The sequence below is a fragment of the Notechis scutatus genome, chromosome 1 (genome assembly GCF_049901735.1).
Source record: "Notechis scutatus isolate UNSWTSFEM ecotype Mainland chromosome 1, rNotScu1.2, whole genome shotgun sequence".
NCBI lineage: Eukaryota > Metazoa > Chordata > Lepidosauria > Squamata > Elapidae > Notechis > Notechis scutatus.
In genome coordinates this window covers 254,331,483-254,356,585 of record NC_142009.1, presented here as the reverse complement: position 1 = coordinate 254,356,585, position 25,103 = coordinate 254,331,483, and the positions used below count along the sequence as shown (strand labels likewise).

General features: G+C 36.7%; 1 protein-coding gene across 3 annotated transcripts in view; it reads left to right on the top strand.

The window, feature by feature from the left end:
• Window positions 1–25,103, top strand: part of LUZP2 (leucine zipper protein 2) — a 393,008-nt gene that overhangs the window by 287,090 nt on the left and 80,815 nt on the right. For 2 of the 3 annotated variants that reach the window (XM_026664758.2, XM_087951090.1), the window contains exon 7: window positions 3,740–3,802. The exons of the other annotated variant lie outside the window; for it this stretch is intronic. In XM_026664758.2, coding sequence (XP_026520543.1) covers window positions 3,740–3,802 — 63 coding nt within the window. The remainder of the gene's footprint in view (window positions 1–3,739; window positions 3,803–25,103) is intronic. 3 annotated transcript variants of the gene reach the window in all.

The window sequence follows — 25,103 nt, the reverse complement described above, 5'->3', positions numbered from 1 at the left end:
ATGTTGTTTATTGTTGTCCTCCAAAATCAGTTGCTGGCCAGTTCTGCTAAACAGGGTAACAAGGTAATCCATATCAGCATATCACAACCAGCAGTACATTATTGTTTTTTCTAATCAAAATTATGAAATCTTTATACTGCCTTCTTCTTCTTTCTCTCCTTTGTTTTGTTGTCTGAATACATTAACTCGTCTTTTCTCAAATCTCCTGTACATATGGCCAACAAGGTCAGAAATTTTGGGACCTGTAGCCTGTTGGCCCACCAGTTTTTTTTCTTTTGTATGTTCTTTTACTTTTGGGCGCAACACCCTTTACTATTTTTTAAATAGATTCCTTTATGTTAAATCAGAGGTGGGCTTCTACCAGTTCTGTCCACCTCTGTAGAACCGGTAGCTCTGAAGAGCAGAAGACATAGAATCGGTTCTATGTCTGCTGATGTTTTTGCCCACCCACCTGCCCGGGCTCTTACCTGACCTTTATTTCCTGCGTTTTCAACTTCAGCTGCCATGCGAGGCACAGCTGCAGTTTAAAAAGCAGGAAAAAAGTACTTTTCATCTGTCCAGGCACCAGGCTAATGACGATTTGCAGGTGCGCTCGCAGCATGCAGGGAAGCACATCATAAATCACTGAACCTCGTAAATCACCGAACCAGTAGTTAACCTTGTCGGATCCCACCCCTGTGTTAAATGTTTTGGAATATACTGTATGTGTTCATGTACACACATACATACATATTGCAATATAACTCTGAATAAGCTAACACAATAGTTTAATTTAAATGGGGGAAGGGAATTTGCCTTTTTGCAAAATAAAGTAATAAAATTGTGTTTCTGAATATTCACTTAAGTAAATTGTAGTTTTATCTTGGAGGTCTGAAGTGACAATTTCCTGGAATTGCTCACTGATCATCTTTCCAAGCGAAAATATATTTTATAATAGATGTGTTTAAAAATAAACCTGCCTGGCCAGGGGTGGGATTCAATTTTTTTTAACAACCGGTTCTGTGGGCGTGGCTTAGTTGGTGGGTGTGGTTTGATGGTCATGTGACTGGGTGGACGTGGCTTGGTGGTAATGTTATTGGCTGGGCGTGGCCAACTCAATATCACTCACATCGAGGCACGCATTTCCTCGCCTGGCCTCTCATGACTGTGGGGATGCTGCAAGTCGTAAGTATGAAAAATGGTCATAAGTAACTTTTTTCAGTGCCATTGTAACTTTGAATGGTCACTCCACACAAGCAAAGTACCAGCAAAGGAGGGGAAAAAAACTCCAGAGAAGTTCCTGAGACAGGAATTCTACTCCTGCCAAGAATGTAATAAAGATTAACGGAGAGGCAGTTTCTGTAAGCAACACCAGAATGTTTCCTTCCTGCCTTCCTTACAGGATTAGGCCAGTAATTTCTTCTAACAACCAGTTCTCTGAACTGCTTAGAATGTTAACAACTGATTCTAGTGAATAGGTGCAAACTGGTAGAATCCCACCCCTGTGCCTGGCTGAGTTTTCTTGAGATAACAGGATCAGCAGTAGATTTCTCCTGCACAGCAGGAACTTGGTGCATTTGGAATCTAATGATAAAAAGTACTTTATGAGCTATATATTTCAAACAGCTTGGGTAACATGAAAGTAGTGACATTATGCTGAATTTTAATCATGAGTTAAAATATTTCAAATGTTGACCTATCAACAGAAATGGTAAAAAATGTCATCTAGCCAGAAATGATTATGTATACAGGATACTGAAGAAGAAACAGATTTTGGTGATAGCACATAGTTTGTATAAGAGCTGGTGCAGAGAGATTAGAGATAGATAGATAGATAGATAGATAGATAGATAGATAGAGAGAGAGAGAGAGAGGGAGAGAGAGAGATAGATAGATAGATAGATAGATAGATAGATAGATAGATAGATAGATAGATGATAGAATATTATGCAAAAAAAATTATAAGCACGTTTGGAATGACAAGTTGCGTGTTGCTAAAACCTTATGGCAGCAACTAGTTTTGATTAAATATCTTATAGGGCTGATAGCCTTCATGTGGTCATATGTGGCTGTTTACATGAATTAAGAATTCAAAAGATATTTTGGATGCTTCTTGTGAATTGTTGGCATTATCCTACATTACAGACTAATTGGGGTGATATGCAGTGACAGAAACATACAAGCAATAAATCCTTGCCAGAAGTATCATCTGTTTCTTTTTCCAATCCATTTGGAACTATCATTTTCAAGGGGGGCTTCATATTTTTCCCTCCCCTTCTTTCTGTTCCTTCAATTCAGTTTTGCTTCCTGGCAACTACATGAACACATCCATACACTCTTTTGGCAATAATAGTAGTAATAGTTTATAATTGCCTCCTTCCTAGGGCTGAGAACTGGTTTTGTACTTAAAGTAGTATTAGAATTCTTGATTACCGACCACCTCTAATCACTGCACCAAATTGGCTTGCTATAATTATTGATCAATATCTGCTTGGAAAATAGTGTGTTGAAAAGGCTTTAAACACTTCTTGTATCTGCTTAAGAATGATTTGAATGCTTCCATCTTTATTATTTTGTTTTTTAACTTATTATTTAGTCAATGTCTGGGATTTTAGATTGGCCATCCAATTTGTGAACAACGTTTTGAAAAATTCATATAACAGGAACACATGATAAAGTTGCCTGGATTTGGATAATTTGGATAAATAAGAAAGGGAGGGCAGTCATTGAAAACTAGGAAGCAAAAAAAAAAAGTTAATGGGGTTCCAAGGCCAGTGAATAGTAATGTTCATAAAACTAATTTACGGTCATTAAACTAAGATAGGGTTAACAAGGGCACTTTATAAACCTGGTTGAATTCTGTTGTATTTAAATTATTTCATTAATGAGGCTTGATCTATAAAGAGACTTCCTTCATTGGTATTTGATATCCCATTGCCTCATTTATTAGCTATTAAATGTAGGTAGCAAAGAAGTAAAGACAGTAAAATATTTCTAAGCACTTTTTTGTAGTATTGCTTCAAGACTTTGTCCACTAGTAAGTGAATAATTTTGAGTTTAGTTTTGTTTAATTAAGTATGGAGTTTTGTTCCAAAATTGGGGATGGGGGAAAACATTTTTTATTTTTGGTATGATAATTGATTGGTGCTGAGCACTTCTTCCTCACTCAGCAACATTAGCACATTTTGGTTCTTTTAACTTTGATTTAATGATATCTGGCTGCTTTCTAGAGATAGCCATATGCATTACTTAACTGTTTTAAAATGTGGTAACCTAACTCAACCAAATGAGGGAGCTCTTCCTATGGTCTGGACTAAATTAGTTTCTGTGCTTCTTCCCAAATCTTATCCTAGTGAAAACAGCTACTAGTCCCCTGCAGAAGATCCTTCTAGCTACCTCCAAGAGATGAAGGGCATAGCAGAGAAAGGGAGAGTTTCTTTAAATGAGCTTCCCTTCCCATGTATGACTTATGTTCTAATCCAAGTATTTGTTTCTAGTCATCTATTATATCCATGGGATATTGGGATTATTTTCTGTCCTGAACTTTATGTGTTTTCTCTCTCTTTCTCTTTCTCTCTCTCTCTCTCTCTCTCTCTCTCTGTGTGTGTGTATCCCAGAAATGTAATAATTCAGCAGTTCCCTCCACTCTGCAATATCTCATGATCCATTTTCCTATTGCCTGAACTTTGTATTTAAAACTCTGTAAATGAATCAATATTACATTACTTAAAAGATTAATATAATTATCCTCTGCTTACAGTCAAAAAAGATTCAAGCCCAACTGAAGGAGCTTCGCTATGGGAAAAAAGATTTGATATTTAAGGTGAGTTTCTCACTTGAACTGGCAATGATATTTGCTTAAAGACAGTACAACATTAATATAAACTGACCAGATGGTTTTATTCCTCTAACACCAATAGAAGAAAATCACAAAAATATCAACATACATATTCAAAGGGATTTGGGGGGAAGAAATGAAAGGTAAATTTGATTTCCATGGTATATTATCCAAATATTCAAGAATTTCTGCTTTTTTAAATGGAGAAAATGCTCTCAAAAGGCAAAGTTTCCCAAGAAAAATCAAACAATTCTAAAACTTTGAAAAGACTGTTTATTTCATATGTAAATATCTCAAGATTTCTTCAAGGATGAACATTTTAACATTTTTTTATGTTATTTAGTTAAGGTTGTACCATCTCGTAAATTTTTTCTTCCTCCTGTCTCATTTTTAGATTGCTTCTATATATAATTTTGATTAAATCTTTGAAACATGGATGTTTTACTTTATATCATAATGCTTTAGATTTTTATTTACTACTAAAACTGCTGATTGTTGTGGTATAAATGTAAAAAATATTACACTATTGTCAAATACTATAAGATGAAGTTCTACAAAACAGATCGTCTTGTACAATAATTGAAACTTGACATAGGACAAATATGACTTTTTTTTTTGCTTCCAACCATTACTCTCAGTCCAGAATACATATCTTAAAGCACTCTGAAAACTGATTTTCTTTTGTGAAAGCAGTCCACTGATAACTACTGTATGTGATGGGGGGGAAGAGTTTAGTGTGCTTGTTAAAATTAATAGACTGAAATTTTTTGCATTTTTTTCTCATGGAAGAGAAAATGTGTACAAACATTTAACTAGTATCTTTATTTTAAAACTGAAGTCAGAACATACATCTTTTGGTTTGTTTTTTTAAATGGGAATACCAGATAAAGGGTCAAGAAATAAGGATCATGCATGTATCATACATCCTAATTCCACTTGTCCTCCAACCTCTCTAAAGTTCATTAACTAAAATAATGTATTTATTTTAAGGAATTATTTTGGGCAAAGAAAAGAACCCCAATAACTGTCAGGAGTGCTGGAGGGCCTGCAGATTAAATGTTCACTGTTGGTATTCTACCGGTTCTGCCTGGTTCTGCCAATCATCTGTGAGTAGCAGAGACCAAACCAGTTCTCTGCGATGCTCTGTGTTGGGCCCACTCACCTGCCCCAGCTCCTGTACTAACCTTTATGTCCTGCTTTTGAAGCACAGCTGCTTTGCGTGGCACAGCAATTGCAACATGGCAGCTACTGAAGCATCAGGGAGAGTGCAGGATTGGAGAAGGTGACTCAAAACACCTCTGTGCCTGTACAAAGTGTGTGTTTGATGCGTGCATGTGCACAAAGTGTTTGTGCATGCACAAAGCACTCCCGCCAAGCCATGCCAAGCACAGAAATGATGGTAAAAATATTTGAAACAAACCACTGTCACTGTTCCATGCTTGAGGCCTTTGAACTTGGAATATGATTCTAGAATCCAAATGTCTGTGATGTGTGAGCTTGTGTGTGTATAAGATAGGATTCAGTTTTCATCAGGGAACAGAATTAGTCTAAAAGGGTCCTTTGCATTTACATTTGGCATTCAGTGGGGATAAAGGCTCTTAGAGATGGACTCAGTCTTGATACACTCAAGCCATTTTTAGTATTCCCCTTGGTAAATGAGATGAATGTTTTCTAAATATTTGGTTGCAGGAAGATACAGATGCATAACTAGAATAATGTGCAATAGTGCTATTCCCTTAAGTTTTCTGTTGTATCTATTAAAGATCCAGTGATTTTGTTCCTGGATACAAAATCAGTAATATGCACTACTGTTAATATTCAGGAGATGGAAATGCCTTCCTATTTATTTTTACAAAGAAGGAGGAGGGGAATGATCCTTACTGGAATATCTAATGCAGAAAAGGAAAGGTTTTCTTTTCTATTCTAAGTGCTGTCAAAACCAACACCACCAGTACCACCACAGAGCAAATTAAGGGACTAATAGCTCTTAGTTCCAATGTATAACTTGCATATGTGTTTCACAAGATAGCTTTAAAAGGTTGTAATACAAGATTTATTGTATCAGTTGTGGTTGGATGTACTACTGGTTTAAAAAATGTAGCAAGCAGATATCTTAAATCTTTGTCAGATACTTGTCAGGATTGTAGCCTGGCTTCTGTCATCTTGATGTCCATTAGCTTGGTGCTGTGTGCAACTAATTTTAGCAGATAACTAAAATCTTGTAACAATATGGTGTGTATAAGCGCACCAACGTGCCTACCATGCCTGTCCTATTGTTTCTTTTATTTTTCTTATATGTATCCATGTATTCATAACTATGTTTTTACTTATACCTTTTATCTTGTAAGCAATTGACAAACCAAATAAAATAAATATACCATAAATGTTTATTGTAAATGATCATGATAAAACATGTTTATTTTAAAAAAGCAAAAGGTTTTTTTTTGTTACCAATCAATTTATAGTACCTGTTAAGTTCCATTGGAAAAATTCTTAAATACTATGGCTGAAATCTAAAGAATTAAGAGTGGAATACTCTCTTTTCCAAGACCTTTGTATTGTGTATCTTTGTATCCACTGAAGAAAGTGTCTGGAAAAGTGTTGGACTCCCCATAGGTCTGTGTAATTAGCATTTACAGAAAACAAGGGATAAATAAATAAAATTAGCACTATTTTCCTCTCTTTATGCTTCTACTAAACCAGAAAAGACATGGAATGCAGAGAGGGAGTTGATAAATCAATTATTATACTTGGTTAAGGAATGAAAAAATAAGGAAAATGTAATAAAGCATTATTTGCATAACAATGAAACAGTACAGCACTAAAAGTTCATTCTGAAAAGGCATGTATGAGACTGAAAGGCACAGTACTCATTTATTTGAAAACGTCAAGCTCCAAATCTTAGCAGATGGATATATCTCTCTGAAGTCATTTGTCCAATAGTTGACCTGGTACAAAGTCCCTACCACCACACAAACATACTTTCTATACAGAAGTGTAAAGACTAAGACCTTTCCACTCCTTTGATAACTGCTTTGAACTTGGGGTGGGGGACCCTACCTTCCACTTTCCCCCTAATACAGTGTAGATTAGTCATTGAGGAACCAAACAGGACCTTGAGTACCCAAAGACTATATTTGCCTTTATGGTATAACAGGAATTAAAAAACAAACAGATTGAATCAGTCTAAGAATTAGAGCCTGAGTGAAATAGCCCAGAGTATAACATTTAAAAATACATTATATGATCAAATGTTATATGTGATATTTTACATTAAAAACTACCAGCAGATACATAATGAATGAAAATTGCATTCCATGTAATAGTAATCAAATCTAAAAAGAAACATGAATTGGCTTTTAAATGAAAATGGAGCAAGTAAAAAATTAGAAAATCTGGTTCTCCAAGAATGTTTCAGTTGAAGAACATTTTAACAAAATGCTGATGCAGCTGATCTGGTTCGAAACATTTACTTTTATTTAATGCACCAATTTGTTACTTCTTTCTCTGCTTCTTGCATAGATAATAAATGGTTTGGATCCCAAGATATTATCTTTTAACCAGAATGCAAATTCTGATTTGCCAATTCAACTTCCAGTTAGCCCTGTCTGGGTCCATTCCATAGGATTTGTGGTAATTCAACTGAGTTGCTACAAACCACTTTCTCCTTTTCCCACAACATCCATCTAGCCTCCCAAAAAATCTGCTGAATGGGATAGATTTGAGTATAGTATATGATAAAGATAATAACTTAAATTAAACAAGAAATATACTTCTCTGCACTTGTGATCATCTTCAACAGGGGTCTTCAAACTTGATAGCTTTAAGACTTGTGGGTTTCAACTCCCAGAATTCCTCCTCCAGCCATGTTAGCTCAGGAATTCTGAGAGTTGAAGTCCACAAGTCTTCAACTTGCCAAGTTTGAAGACCCTTGATCTTCAAGATGATGTCATAGTGATGCAAAATTGCAACATTTTTAAGGTTTAAAACAGTTTTGTTTTTTTCATACAGTGAAGATTGTATTGATGATATTGTGTATGTCATAGGTTTCCTCTAAATAAAATTGATAGCATGAAACACAATGTTCAGTGCTCATGGTTTAACTCAGAACTAATTATGCAAAGAATGCCTCTTAGTTTAATTAATTTTATGTTGAAATTAAAAGGGGGGGAATCACATGAAGCAAACATTGACAGAGCCAAATTAAAAGAACATCATGCAGCAATTCCCATTATTATCCTTTCAAATATCCAATCCTCTTTTGTTTCTGCATCTTACATTTAGGAAGTATTAAAAATACTTTGAATAATTAATTCCTTATTTTACATTTTAAAAATCTGAGCACTTGCTTTATGGGCTTAGGAACATTTTACTGAAAAATGTAAACATTGGTTATCTTCTAACAATATGGCAGGTCGAAGTAGGGTAATCTAAGAATTTGCTTTTGTTCAAAAGGGTTGGAAGCTATAGATAACACAAAGAGCAACAAGGGTTTTGGAAAGACATACCATTTACTATGTTCATCTTTAATTTATTCAGGCTAGAGTTTATGCCCTCCTGGCAAAGGCTACTGCTAGCAAAGATTCCTTGCATATGTCATTCCCCAGATGGATTCATAAGACTCTGCCACACATGAATAAACAATAATTGAGAATATATATACCTCAAGGTTGAACTGTTGGCTTTTTGATATTTCCTGTTTTCTGCTTATTTTACTGTTAGCTACTAGGGAGGATGTGTGATGGGATGTTTGTCTCCCTCCTTGACTCTTTAGATAAGCCCCACTATATACTATATAAAATATGGTAATAAAGTATATTTAGGTAAACCCCATCTACAGTATGTACCATATAAAATATTAATAAATAATTTGGATTGCAGGAGGATAGAAGTATAATTAAGAAATACATAATAAATAAATATCTGAAAAAGGAAAAATATTGAATCTGAAAACAGCCCTGTAAAAGCAATAAAATAAATTGCAATTTGTAAGATTAATCTTACAAATTTAGTTCCCTAATCTAAAATATCAAACTAAAATGTATCACTGACAATATTTGTTCAGGTAACCAGGATCAAATGAAGTGATGAATTATGGACCGCCAAGCACTTTTATGTGTCAGTCAGGAGTATTTTATCTGTGAGGCTTTCAAAATTTAATATCAAATTATAATTTGTTTGATAATCAATAAAATAATAAATAAAAAAGATCCCGATTTGGGATCAGGAAAAAGACACCCTGATATTCCCTAAAGATTTACATTCTAGTACCCAATATTACTTAATAAAAAACATTAATCTTCACTGTAGTCCCACTTTACAATTATCAACTTGGGACAAATTGAACTAAACCAGACTTGATTTTTCTTGCATTATTTGATATGTTTGAGTTTCTGGCTAACAAAGAGTCAAATCCATTCATTGCATTCATTATGTAACACTCTTTTTTATTTACTCTAGATTAAGCTTACAATTCTCAACTAAAATTAGGAGTATTTTGCAAGTTTTAGAAAACATAGCCATCAGCTTCTGTTTGGCTATGTTAAGGCTCAGAAGTGAAATGAGTTGGACCTGGCTACTACTAACTTGCCTACTAGTACAAGAGATATGAGAACAGGAAATGCCAGTGTAGATTGGGAAATAAAAAAAATCCAGCAGAAGGTAACAGCAAGCTACATTCAGACTGTGCCAAGAAAAGTACATGGATGTGTTCCCGGGAATCAAATTCAACTCAAAGAAGATCTGCCTTCACAAATCTATCCCACCTGCTCTGTTTGCTTCCCTTATTTTCACAGGGAGGAAGAGTTCCACAATGATGGTATGGGGAAAGTGGAAGGTTTCAAACATCTATCTTTTTTCTTGTGATAGGAAGAGAAGAAATATTTATTTATGCAATCATTTATATACCTCATTTTTAATGACTCAACATTTATAGTAATAGTAATATAATCAAAACCAGAATCTAATTTATGAGAAATTTATTCGGATAACATATTAAAAAGCAGAGACATCATCCTGCCAACAAAAGTGTGTATAGTCAAGGTTTCCCCTATTGCAATGTATGCCTCTGAAAGTTGGATCATAAGGAAGGCTGAGTGCCAAAGAATTGGGGCCTTTGAATTATGGTACTAGTCCCTTGGACTGCAAGGTGATCAAACTGGTCAGTCTTAGAGATCAACCCGGACTGCTCTTTAGAAAACCAGATCCTGAAGATGAAACTCAAATACTTTGGCCACCTCATAAGAAGGAAGGACTCACTGGAGAAGAGCCTAATGCTGGGAACGTTTAAGGGCAAAAAGAAAGGACAACAGAGAATAAGGTGGCTGGCTGGAGTCACTGAAGCAGTCGGCGTGAGATTAGATGGACTCTGGGGGAAAGACAGGAAGGCCTGGAGGAACATTGTCCATGGAGTCACACTAAGTTGGACATGACTTTGTGACTAACAACAACAATATCCATAGCCCCCATCAATTTATGTGTTTACTGTGTTATAATTATCCCATTATATTCCAAAGCAGGAAGATTAATCAGAAGATCTAAAACTGATACCAACCTTACTAAAATTCCATCATAAATTGATTCCCAGAGACCCTCATAATCCAGTTCACCATTTGTTGATGGAAAAGCATCCTTGCTTACCATAATATTATATGTTTATCATTTGTTTATTTATAATGTATTTAATATCCTGCCTTTATCATCTGTATAAATAACTCACAGCAGCGAACATATCCTAACATACCTTCCTCTTCCTATTTTCCCTACAACAACCTTATGTTTTTATATTTAGCTTATGTGCTAAATCAAACAGTTTTCCAGATAATTTTGTTTCTGTTTTAGCATTTTGGTGTTTGTGACTGTTGGATCAAGTTCATCCTTTATTTATTCATTTTTAAAAAACACACATATTCATTTATTAAAATGGTTCCAAAATGAAATGTTATTTTACTCCGCTGAGCTTTCTCTTTCCCTTTATCAGTAATTAAATTAAAAAGGACTAAATTCAAGATTTGATTCAATGCTACTAGCTGAAGCACCATTCAAAATACAGTCAAGTTAGGAAAAAATGACTTATGTTTAAAAAAAATAACATAATCTCCTTATCCTTATTATGAACATCTTTCTCTTCATCTTCTATTATCTATATTGTCATTAAATTTTAAAGTGTAGCATTTTTAGGGCACAGACTTATTTGCTTTTTTAAAAGTATGACATTAAGTATTAATGTGGATAATGCTATTTACATAATACAAAACTATCATCATTATTGCTATTTACATAATATAAGCCTATTATCATTACCACTAGTTACATATTACAATTATGTCATTATTACTGGTGACTTTTTGGCCAAGAGGTAAGGTCAGATATATGCTTAAGAAGACATAATATAGAATTATTTATCTCACTCCAAATACAAATACACAGGGAGTGGGGTGAAATCTGTGAACAAAACATAGCAAGTAAAATGAGGTTATTGTCAATTCACTGCACTAACACTATTTTAAAAATTTATATAGTGTTTGGATGTAAAGAAGAGGAAGTGGATATCTTCCCCTAGTGATAGAAATTTCATAGTGGTGAGTTTGTTGAAGATGAGAAAGAGATATAGAAACTCCTGGCTACATCCAATATCCAATATACATCCAATAATACATCTCTTAATAACAAGAGATGTAAGCATGGAGACAAGGATCTAAAGCATATTATATTTTTATTGCCAAAAAACTGTTAGCATATTGTTTGCCAGAGTAAATACTGAAACCTATTTAATTCAGAATGAATATGGATATGCTGTGAAGACTTCTGAAATGGCAGCTGCTTTTGCAGACTATGTCCTTAGCAGTGCATCTCTTTTGCAAACTTTCTCTTTTTCATCAATGATTTATCTAGAAAACAATAATATCTTGCCTTAGAATTTTACAAGTTGAACCTTGAAATCATCAGCACAAAAATGGATTTTTATTTCCCTCAAGGTGGAATTGAAATGTTCATTTCTTCAAAGTAATAAAAGGAAATCAGAGGGATTCTTGAAGCTTGAGATAAAACATAGTAAAATACAGTTTACACTTTTAATATAGTTCCTAAGCCCCAAAATTGATATGCTACAGTGACTATCAGTTAATTGTTTGAAGGCAGAATGTTCACTTACCCACTTCTGTGAAAAGTTGCTACTGATAATCTAGCTTTAGATTACATGGTCAAAGGAAGGCACAGCTCCTTTATTCTTCAGGTCTGTTCAGAAGAGACAATTATTATTGACCAATGGGTAAAAATAGAGTATAAATAATTTGATTATAGTAATATGTTTGAAGTTGTCATGAGATTTGTTATTCTATACATACATATGGGCAAGTAATTTATAAAGGAACAAAAATGGACTTGATGGACTAATTAAAAAAACTTCATTAAATCTGAGTTGGCCCATAGATAAGAATGCCATCTCTATTTTTTTTCATCAAAGTAAGTGTTGTTTCATGATATAAAATGGTGTGTGTTCATATGTTGGGATATGCTAAAACGCCTCCAGTGGGGGCCCGAAAGGCGGTGCAAGGGGGGGGGCGGAGCTCCGCGCGGCCCTTCGCCCAGCGGTCTCTCCCCCCTCCCCCCACCCACCCCCCCCGCCCGCTCGGGCGGAGCCAATCTGAGGGGGGTGGGGTGAGCGGAGGGGCGGGCCGCCGCCCGCCGCCCCGAGCCGTGGCCCGGGAGTGGGGGAGAGGGGGGGGGCGGGCGCCCGGGCGCGGGCGGGGCGTTGCCCCGCTCCCCTCCCTTTGAAAGACCGGGGGGCGTTGGGGCAGGGGGTGTCCTCAGGAGTTCTGTGGGACCCCGCTGGCAGGGCCCCCAGCTCGGCTGCTTTCCAGGCCCTTGGGAAAAGGGTCCGTGGGTGGTGGAGAAGGCGGCCCCTCCCCCGTCGCCGCCCCTCCTCGTCCCCCCCCCCCCGCAAGAGAAAAATCGCCTCCGCCAAGCTTCCACCCGGCGCGCGCCTCCCGGCCAGCGCGCGCCATGCGACTTGGGAACCGGCCAAGCGACTTTAAAACCGAGCGGAGGCCAGAGATAGCCGAATTACCCTCCACACCACACACACACACACACACACACACACAGAGAGAGAGAGAGAGTGAGTTGGCAGCTGTCCATCCCCACCCTTGGAGTCCCGATGGCACGCACGCGGGGCTGTCACAAAGAAAGGGAGAGGAATTGAGTGCCAGCCTGAGAAAGGCGAAGCTGCCTCTCTAAAGCATTTTGGTGGCTTTGTAAGTTTGGGGAAAGGGGTTGGGGGTGTCAATCAAGAATTATATCCAGAATACCCCAAGTGTTACAACTCACCGATTTGCCGGCGTATGAGACGACTTTTTGCCTTGAAAAGCATGCCTCCAAGTGGGGGGTCGTCTTATACAGCGAGTATATAACAAAAACTATATTTTGAGTGGAAATGTTGGGGCTCGTCTTATACGCCCAGTCGTCTTATACGCCGGCAAATACGGTATATGTAGGGGTGGGATTCTACCTATTAGCTAGAACCAATTGTTAACATTCTAAGCAGTTTGGAGAACTGGTTGTTAGAAGAAATTACTGGCCTAATCCTGTAAGGAAGGCAGGAAGGAAACATTCTGCCTCTCCGTTAACCCTAATTACATTCTTGGCAGGACTAGACTTCCTATCTCAGGAATGTCTCTGGAGTTTTTTTCCCCTTCCTTTGCTGGTATTTTGCTTGTGCGGAGTGACCATTCAAAGTTACAATGGCACTGAAATAAATGGCTTATGACCATTTTTCACACTTATGACTATTGCAGCATCCCCACAGTCATGAGAGGCCTAGTGAGGAGATGCATGCCTCGATGTGAGTGATGTTGAGTTGGCCACACCCAGCCAGTCACATTACCACCAAGCCATGCCCACAAACTAAGCCATGCCCACAAAACCGGTTGTTAAAAAAATTGAATCCCACCCCTGTGTATATGATCTCCTCAGTCTCAGCTTCATCTATCAACTTAATAACACATTTTGTGCAACAGGTAAACTGAATGAAACTGAGTGAATGAAAGCTCAGGGTGAAAATAATTAAAGGGAACTACTGCTCTTATGTGTCAGGTGTGATGACAATTTTAAAAGTATGATAAGAATCTGTCTCATCATCTTACAATCAAAAGTTGGGACTGGGTAGAATCTTTGCTTTAAGAAAGTCTATGTTGCTAAACCCAAAACATAAAGGAAATTTCTGGGAATTATCAAACCTTGATATAATGCTTTGGAAATAGCTCCTGAAAGGCTTAATATAGCCTGATTAATTACAACTCATAGTTCTTCCCTTAAATCATAAGCAACAAAAATAGTAACAAAGCTGAGAGAAGCCAAGATTTATTTAGGTCCTGCTTAGGAGCACAAAATAAGAATCAAGGTACATTCTAAATGAAAATGCTGAGGGTTCTTGAGGATCAAGAAACCCATAAATAATTTAATTTGTGACATTATTTTGATTTTGAGTGACCTTTTCCTTGGGCAGTTCTGGACTGGTTCATAACCTTTCCAAAGATTTTTCAGTAGTTCATAACCTTTCCTTAATAGAGAAATGCAGAATCCAAATTACAAAACAACTTTATAGAAACAGTATAACCTGGGTTGCACAACCCATAATATTTATCTACCGTATTTGCCGGCGTATAAGACGACTGGGCGTACAAGACGACCCCCAACATTTCCACTCAAAATATAGAGTTTGTTATATACTCGCCGTATAAGACTACCCCTCTTCCACACACCTTCCACTTTTGCACTTTTTTTTTTTTTTTGACGCACTTTTCTGCTTTGGACAATTTTGAAATGAGCTAATCCAATTTTGAACCAAGAATATGCAAATAGCTATGGAGTTTAGAAATGAGTTTTAAAAATATTTTTCATTGCTTACCATTAAGCGTAAAATATGTTGTAAATAAAATGAGAACACAGGAAACGTTCTCTTCTCAATACAGCTGATCTCTCTCTCTCTCTCTCTCTCTCTCTCTCACACACACACACACCAAAAACCCGGACACTGAAAAAGGCTGCCAAGGAACAGTATATTCAATGCCTTCTCTTTAATCAAGAAACAAGGAATTCCTTAGAATCTTTTTTTTTCCCAAGTGGCCCTCTTTAAAAAAAAATGGAGGTAACACTTTCATTCAAAAAGTCTTCCAGTATCTGGAGTCGCTCAGACATATTGAAGTGAGGCAGGAGAGTAAGTGAAATTTGAAATGATCCAGCTACCGTTTTCTTCCCTCCCGCCCGAAGGCCATTATCTCCACGTCAAAACGAACGAGGGGAGGCAAAGAAGCCAAACACGCTAAAAAGGATCTCTTTATTTTCCTACACAAGGTCACACCTACTTTTCCGCATTCAAAGGACAACCTCTCCTCACCACCACCACACACACACACACACCCCCAATACCCGCAAACAATGTTCTGGGCATTAATCACCATTGCTACATTAACCTGGTAAATTTATACCCTGCCTCCCCCAGTGTTGCTTTGACGGCAGGATTTCACACAGCGGGCGCCGCCGCGTCTCTTCTCCGCTCTCCCACCGTTCGCACATGTTGGAAGCACCGTAAACCTGATAACCCACCCGGGGCTCCCCATCCTTAACCTACAGCCGCCCGCATGCAAAACCTGCGTGCAAAAAGAAAAAGAAAAAGAAAAGTACGCCGCAAAGCACGTGAGGATCTTCAATCCTCTCCTCCCCACACCGCTAAGGAAGGAAGAGGGGGAAAGGTTGCGCAGCGCGTGGCGAGTGACACCCGCCACACACACACACACACACACACACACACAAAAAAAAAACACACACACACCGCTCCCCCAGCCTCCCTCCCGGCTGCAACTCAAGCTCGAAGTGGGAGTCGGAGTCCTCCGGCGTATAAGACCCCCCCACTTGGAGGCATGTTTTTCAGGGCAAAAAAGTCGTCTTATACGCCGGCAAATACGGTAGTTAAGGGAAAAGGCTAATATTTTATTGAATCATCTATGATAATTTGAAATCATCAAAGGAAAAGAAAAATATACACAGAAAAGTGTATAAATTCTATAAAACTTACATTTGCTGAGTGAAAAATCTGAGGAGAAATTTCAATCAAAGAAACAAGAGAATAATCTGAGTTTAACCAAATTGTTCTATTTTCTTTATCTCCTAAAAATAATTCAGCTGGTATTTGACTTATGACCATTCATTTAATGACAATTCAAAGTTACAACAACCTTGGAAAAAATAACTTATGATCTTTATTCACATGGACATTGCATCACCTTAGCGGTTATGTAATTACAGTTCAGGCATCTGACAACCATCTTGTATTTACATCAGTTGCAGCATCCTGTGCTCACACGACCATAATTTTCCACCTGTTTTGCAGATATGCAGCAAAAAAGGAGCTCATTGGGGAAGCTAGGTTTATCAACTGCCATAAAAATTGTCATAAAATCAGTTCCAACTTGACTTAAAAGCAATTCTGGTTCCAACTATGGTTATAAGTCAAGAATAACCTGAATTATAAAAATATCTCAACTCGCTTATGACAATAGGAGCTATGTGTTTAAGATTTTTAAAAAAATATCTATCCAAGGAATCCAAGGTAAAAATAGAATGCAATAGGAGTATGTATATATGAAATAATTCTTATATAAAGTTGTGTGAAATCAAATATTTTGATATATTTGAGAAGACTGATCACAGTTCTGTGCTTTGTCAGAGAGAACAGTTAATTTTTTAGTATATCGAGTGATGACTTAGCTATCACACAAGTGCATTCACTTCAGGTACTTTGAGAATGGGGTGCTAACCTCAACATATCAAACAGATGTGTACAATGCATTTACCATCTGTGTCTTAATGCTTTTAAAAGACTATTGTTTCAGATCTTGCCTTGAGGAACAAATTAATGACATGAGAACTGCATGCTTAATGGACTGTAGTAAAGAAAACATATATATTTACTCTTGATGTGAGGATTTTTTTTTAATCCTCATTATATACAATGAGGCTCATTAATTCCAAATTCCCCAGCACAAGAGAAAAAAAAAACCCTTTGATGTGGGTATGACTATTGTTTGCAATATATATGATGTATCTCATCCATTTGGATAAGTACATCTGCATGAAACCAGCCTTCTGAACACCTGTAAGATGTGGGCTGAAGAAGCATTGCAAGGCTGTTTATAATACAAATTATTTTTAAACCTCACTTAAAGCTGGTCCAGGACACACATTTTTAGGCTGATCATCATTATGTTTTTATTTTTCTTTTAAAATGTCCTATATTTAACAGAAACCTTGTTACATTTCTTAAAAATATAGAATCATACTTAATGACGGTAAAAGGATTCAAAATATGGACAATTTACATTTCCTTACATTTTCTTTGGATTTAAGTATTCAGAATATTAGAATCAGACATAATCAGCCTCATAAACATAACCAATAACTTTAATTTCTTGTGCACTTCTAAATTGCCAGCCTTTTCCACCTCAATATATTTTAAAAAATCTATTTCAAAGAAGGATATCTAATAACTACTGTTCCTTTGTGTAAAAGTATTGACCATCCAAACTCTGATCCTGGGAGTCTAGTAGACTTTAGTCAAAATGTATATACAAAACATCCTTTCATTCAACATCTACCTGATTCATCAGATTGGGAAGGCAGGGAATGTTGCAGGTCCCATCCCCTAGGGAGATACAGCTGGTGGGACCCAGAAGAAGGGCATTTTCCATGGTGGTCACCTCTCTCTGAAATAGCATCCCCTCAGAAATTAGAATGGCCCCCATTCTAGCACTCTTCTGGAAGGCATTGAAGACCTTGTTCTGCCAGAGGGCCTGGGGAACCTAGAGCAGGATATAGCCCATTAAATGGTTTGTGTGAGCTGTTTCCAGGGTGGGTGGAAGGGGGTTGATTTTATTATATTAATTTATTATATGACTCTTCTTTTATTAGTTGAGTTGCCATGTACGAATAGGCAACGATACAAATTCAATAAATAAATAAGGACAATAGGTAGCAATAGGAAAATACATTTTGATACCATTCTGTGATAGTGTAATTTTTGATTTGGTGAATATCTGTAGCTGGGGTATAGGATGATGGTGGAGGTTCATTCTCCTAGATTGTGGGTTGGTTTCTGAACATTTTGTTACCAGGTCTAGATAATATTTTCAGCGGAATGTAGGGGATGTCAGTGTCAATGTTCTTCTGCTTCTAAGGGCTTAACAGCATGATAATAATAGGATAAAAATAACAGCATAGCTTTCCCATTAAAAACCAGTGGGAGCCTGCCCATTTTTATCTCAGAATGTTAAGTATACATTTATTAGAGAGGTAGTTGGTATAATAATTAATGTGCTGGACCAGATATTAAGAGAATATTAGTTTTAGTTGTTCCATAAACATGATCTTGGGACATTGATACTCTCTTATCCCAGCAGCAGCACAGCGTTATTCTTGTGAAAAAATAAAAAGAGACTCAAATGGGAGTGGTACTCACCAAAAAGTTATATTTAAAACCTCCAAATCCATCTTCTCCTCAAAAAATAAACCCCAAAAACAAAAGTGAACAAAAAAAACCCTTTAAAAACTAAAACAAAACCTGCAGGGAGAGAATATTTCAGATTACAAACATGTACTGTAGAAAGTTCATCTGACTAAATGTTTTAATTTGTTCTATTGTATTTTATACACATAATAATTTAAAAGAGAGTCGATATTCTGAATTGGGTTTGGGTACTAATTCAAGGCCTTGTTTGACTACAGAAGTTGGCTGATTGGCTCTGGTGCAGCCAATCTTTTCCAGTTTGGATGTTCAAAAAATGTTGGTGTTACATTTCATTTTCATTATTCATGCCAATAAACTTATAGGAATCCCAGTGAAACTTATTTCTATCAGGAAGTTGAGATCATAGCTTTTTACTCAACTTCCTCACTTTAGGGACTTCTTCTCTTCCCCTCCTCCTTCTTTAACCAGCTTTAAAAAATGGTTTGAATTTCAGACTTCACAAGGTAATGTTGGTAATGTACTCAGTATTTTATTAACATTATATTTACACATTCTCACTAAGGGAAAAGACAAAAACAAAAGCAGAGTCACTTATTTTTGTCACATTCCAATATTAAGGCTTCCTTAACAATACTCATAGCTATAAATCATTACCATTTTACCTGATGGTATAATTAAGCCACACATTAACCCATGAAGATAATCCCTCAAAGCAAAAATTTCTGTCTGTAGAAAGCTGGCTACATTATTTTATTATAAATAAGGATCTAATATTTAAATTTATTTATTTTTCATTATAAAAGAACAAAATAGTTTATTCAGTAGTTTTTATTTCTTTTATCTCTTGCTTGATTCTTGCTTATCCTGCCCCTTTCCTATTTTTGGACTGCATTCTTTGAGAAGAGATTCATAAGCCCATAAATAGGCTTTTAATAGGGATAGAAAGTTGAGCATTTATTCTATTTATTTATTTAACTAATTTATATAATCACCCATCTTACATTTATGATTGGGTGGTTCACATTTAAAACATAAACAATACCCAAAACACAGAATAAAACAACCACACAAATAATATATAAGATAAAAATAGGTAAAAGCATAAAACTGCAATCACCGGGGAAGCTCAATAATTCAAGAACAATGTAGCCAATCTATACGTTCCATGCCACTCTGATCTTCAGGCCAGAGGCAAAGCCAAATCTTCTGATCTTTCTGGAAGGCCACCAAAATTGGGGGAAGGAGAATGATGTTCTATAAGGTGGTGCAATAACAGTAAATGACCTCCTCCTGGGTCCCATGTCTAGTGGATTGAACCCTACAATCTTCTTTTCTGGCACCTGAGGGACAGAAAATGTCACTTGAGAGAGACCATCTTTCACCCCATCCCATACCTAGCCCATTTTTCAATAATATTGCTTTCAAAATGATTTAACATGGATGCATCATTTTTTAAATCTTCCAGTGCAAATGAATAAAAAATTGCAAATGCCTGTAACAACTGCTAAAAGGGCAATTGCTATCTTAGGATTACATTAACACGAGCACAAAATCTACAAGTGAGTGTTCCAATATCTCCTCTGCTTGATTAGGCTCCATTTGGAATACTGTGTGTGGGCACCAGGGTTCAGAAAGGCCATTGACAAATTGAAGTTAAATCAGAGAAGGGTTACCAAAAGGGTTGGAAAACAAGCTTAAACAGCCTAAAGCACATCTTCCTTAGCAAACAATATCCAGATAAGCAGTCAGGGGAAAAAAGCAATACCCTAGTCAAATAATGTTTAAGGAAGAAGTTATGCTTCAACCCAAGACTGGTGGGGAAAATTGCTAAACAATCAGAAAACTTCACTTTCTCATGGAGTGTTGAGGTTACTTAGCCTGATAATTAAATGTCTGTAGGAAAACAACCAAGGTCAAAGAATAATAAGAATCCAACAGAACTAAATTGGTGAATAAAAACTATGCGAAAGTAGCTTAAGGCTAGCCATTAGGAGGATCTTCCTGACTATATGATTTGTGATAGATTAGATTAAGCCATTGATTGAAAGATGGATGTGATATTATGGAAAGAATAATGGTAGTCTTCAATTAAGATCTGGTCATTTAGCAACCATGCAAAATTATGGTGAAACAAATAAGACTTATTACTGGTTCTCATAGCTGTGGTAGCTGCAGTGAGTCCTTGATCACATAATCAGGATCTGAGCATGTGGTTACTGGCTCACAATTATGACATGAAGCATCTGGTGGTCACATAATTATCATTTGTATCGTTAATTGTTGGTTCTGACAAGTAATATCAATGGAGAAGCCAACAGGAGGTCACAACTGATGGCCACATGATATCACAGAGCCCTGGTGGCACAGTAGTTAGAATGCAGTATTGCAGACAAACTGTCCTTAGCCAGGAATTCAATTCTGATGGACTGTGACTCAGCCTTTCATCCTTCCAAAATCAATAAAATGAGGGTCCAGATTGTTGGGGAAAATATGCTGACAGTGTCCAGAGTCTGCTGTAAAGCATTTTGGGGTGGTATATATGTCTATTGTTATCACTCTTAATGACAGCATGGCATTCACTTAATGCCAGCAATTGGAAGTACTAGAACAGCCATAGCTAAGTAGCACAGTAACATGACATTGCATTTTACAATTGCATCATCAAGTGATGGAAATTCCAGTGCCAATTACTGTAGTTAAACAAGGATTACCTGTATAGTATAAGCTATAACCAAATGTAATTGATAAAATCTTAACATCCATACTTATCAAGAAAATGAAACAGATAGTTTATCCTTGTTCAGCTTGGAAATAACTATAAATATAGTTATCTTACTAACACTAAACATTAAGATATTATTTTTAAAAAGTTTCATTGTGGACCAATATGAAATAATACTGTACATCAATATATGGTATATTGTAAAGGAATGTAGAGATGACCTTCCATTATAAGGGAAAGAGACACCCCCTAGGGCAGGGGTCACCAACCTTTTGGACCTCAGGGACCACCAAACCCATAATTTTAAATCCTTTGGACCACTAACATGAATTTTGACTAACGGTGGCTTGCTGATGTTTTCCCACGGTCTCTGTAGAAAGCAGCAGAGACCCTGGGAAAATCCCCAAAAAAGTCTGCAGGAAAATTCCCACCCTGTTTTCCTACCAATCGATCATTCTTTATTTGACATTGCAGGATACCATCTCCAGCTCCGTTCTCGGGGGGAAAAAGAGAAAGAGAGAGAGACTTTGGGCTTCATGCAAAGAAAGCAGCAGAAGTCTTTCTTTCTCTCCCCCAAACTCCACTCAGGAATGAGTCTTTGTGAGACTTGTTGTGCCGGCACAGCCTCTTGGAGCAGGATGTCTTGCAGGGTCCCAAAGACTCATTTCTGGCAGAGTTTGGAGGAGAGAAAGAAATACTTTTGCTGCTTTCCTTGCATGCAGCCAAAAGCAGAAGAAGAAAGAAAGAAGCGGAAAGAAGCAGCCCGGTGACCAGGTGAGGCATGTGAAGCGAGTGGGGCAAGTTCCCCCCCGCCCTTTCCCCCCTCCCCTCACTACCTCATGTTGTTCACAATGCAAGCGACGCAAGCGTTGTGTTCCTGCGGGCCATGTGGGTGGTACAGTCTTGTGTTCCTGCATAGCCTGAATTAATAATTGCTTTTGGGGGTGTCATTTCTCTGCAGACCACCAAAATTTTCTCATGGACTACCAGTGGTCCCTGGCCCAATGGTTGGCAACAACTGCCCTAGGGAATGATCAGATAAAAGGGAAGAGCTCACAGTCACTTAATGGTCAGAGAAAGAAACATAGGAAGGACCACACACACACACACACAAATACAGATACCAATTATCAAGGAAACCACCAGAACTAGGAGTCCTTCCTAATTGTACATATTTAATTGTAGTAACAATGTATTGAAACAAAAGACACTGGATTAGTTACTTGATCCTCTAATAAATGTACAATAGCAAGCCAGTTTTTTTGTAAATTTGAATGGTATTATCTATTGATGAAGAATTAATATTACACTGTTCAGATTAAAATTAAAATTAATGAGTCTGGAATCTTTGCACAATCTCCTGAAGACAGATATAGCAAGATGTATCATCTTGCTGCATCTGTCTCCAATAGATTTTGCAATATTATTTAGTTTGTTTAAGGCTGCAACCAGTCATTTTTTCAATTTCTCACGTTTTCCCCTATACTGTTGCCATGTGCACTGTAATAAAAACATGTTATTGTTCAAGAGTCAAGCTTTTTATGTCGCTATAGACCAAAGATTTATATCAGTCCAGAAACCGATGAGATGCAGAAAGTGATCTATATTTTTTTTTCAATATCTACAAACTTTTTTTTACTTTAGACCATTGTTTTGTTTTGTTTCAAATATGCAATAGTATAACCTTGACTGAATACTTTAATGGCTGCCTTCTCTAATGGGTCATGTTAGGTCTGTTCTTTTATCTATGACTTGCTCATCATGAGGTATCTTTTTGTATACAGGTACAGATCCCCCTCCACCAGCATAGGTTAACGTTCCATGAAGGGGAAGGAATTGTATTCTATTAAATTTTGAAAGCTGCTATTTTATCTCATCACTGAATCATCAATGTATTATTTTTATAATGGTCTACATAAAACACCTAACCTAAATTGCATAGTAAAGAGAAATAAGAACAAAGAGGGGAGGGTAGGATACAGAATCAGAACTATGTAGAAATTTTCAGTTGCTTCCATAATAATTTAGTATAATAATAGGGTGGATGGTTTATATCAATTTAAGTTTTCATGTTGCTGGGGTTTTAAAAAAGCCAGAATTTTAGTCGAGAAACTTTTTCATATTTATTAAAACAAAAGCTTTAAAAATCTTTGCTAAGTTAAAAGTACTCTCCCCCCATCTCCTTCATTCTTCTGTAGTTTCTTTGAATCTGGTATGTGTATTAAGGAAGTTATTACATCTTTAATGAACTGAGAAATCCAATTTAGGAACCATCTCTTGCCTGCAAGGTGGCCTTAAGCTTCTGGACTTACATTGGAAGTTAATGGGTTCCTTAATGCCTAGCTCAAGCTGTTCTGTGTTACAAGGTTAGATAGATAAATTCAAGTTGAGTGCGAGCAGCAGCTCTTCAGTCTCTTTGAAATGTGCCATGAATGACCACAGCAAGAGGGGATCTGCAAGCTTCTTATATGGCTACTCATATTATAGGACAGTCACAGCCAAAGTTGTTATTCACTTTGCAAAATTGTAAAATTGCTTCTAAGTTGCATTTGCTCTGATTGGGACCTGAGAAACAGAAATAATTAAGATAGCAAACATTTCTATAACTGAAAAATAGACAATCCCATGACTTATAAAATGCAAGAACAAAAAAAAAAGGAAACTGAAAGAGGAAGAAAGGAAAAAGTCTAACCATCTGCCTTATTGTAAGTTTTTGGAGGGTCTGGGAATTTTTGCTTTAAAATAAATTATCTCATTTTGAAAGAACTGGATTCCTTTGTTACTTCTTGATCCTTCTAAAACCAGTGACCTTGTCTAAACCAAATAGATTTCTTTTTGGTTGTCTTTTAATTCTTCCCTCCACCTGAGTGCACTTTTATTTTCTTGATGTGGTGAAAAAAGTGGTGTAACAAAACAGCTATAAATCATATATCTGGGAAGGCTTGCCTTGTAAAAGAACTTGGAAAATGAAATTGGAGCATGGGAGGTAAATGACAGGACATGAAACTTTCCTGCAATCAAGAGATGATGAAGATGATGATAAGATTCATAGTTGTAAGTGTGCTGCCCCAATGATTTTACTTGGGTTTAAGTAATAAATATGGGCAAATTAAAGCACATGCAGCAGAAGCTGCACTACACCAGATATTTTTACTTTTGGAGCATCAGCATCAGAGGTGGTATTCAGCAGGTTCTGACCAGTTCTGGAGAACTAGTAGCAGAAATTTTGAGTAGTTCAGAGAACCGGCAAATACCACCTCTGACGGGAGATTTTACAATATCCTTCATCTGCCATGCCCACCAAACCACGCCCACAGAACCGGTAGTAAAAAAAATTGAATCCCACCACTGGTCAGCATGTTGAACAGACTAGTTATTATTGCTATGTGATTTCCACATTCATCTTTAAGGGAGTAGCCTCAATTACCATTTTCAGATCCTGTCTTTATTAGAGAAAGGAGAGAAAGATAGAAAAAGGCAAGCTATAAATATTTAATTGTAGATTATTAATTCTGTTTTCAGTCCTGAAAAAAATCTCATACAGGTAATTCACTTAGTTCAGTACAGAATATTCCTGAAAATTTACCAAATAAATATTGATTTAGAAAATATTTTAGTCGTTGAACTACAATTCCTTAGAGTTCTCCATATTCTTCAGTCTCAATTATTTTAAGAGAGATGTATCCTTGTAAACTATTAATATTTTAATCATTTAGATCACTTCTATTCTGGTTCCTTTCAGTCTCTGAAGTGGATTTGAAAGCTTCACCACCACATGCACATTTGGCTCTCTTCCAGCAGTATCCAGTAAGGTTTCTGACTAAAGAACTTCAAAGTCTTTAATGGTGTTTTCAAAGGAATTTAGAACAAACTAATTTTGCTTTAAAACAAACATAATACCAGATTCCTTTTAGATTTCTATTGCAATTCAAGGACTCAGAATAGCATATGGTCACTTGCTTTCTCTTTAATTTAAAACAAATTTCTGAGATGGATTAAACTGAACTAGCAATTGACTAAAATTTACCTATTCATAAGTCCAA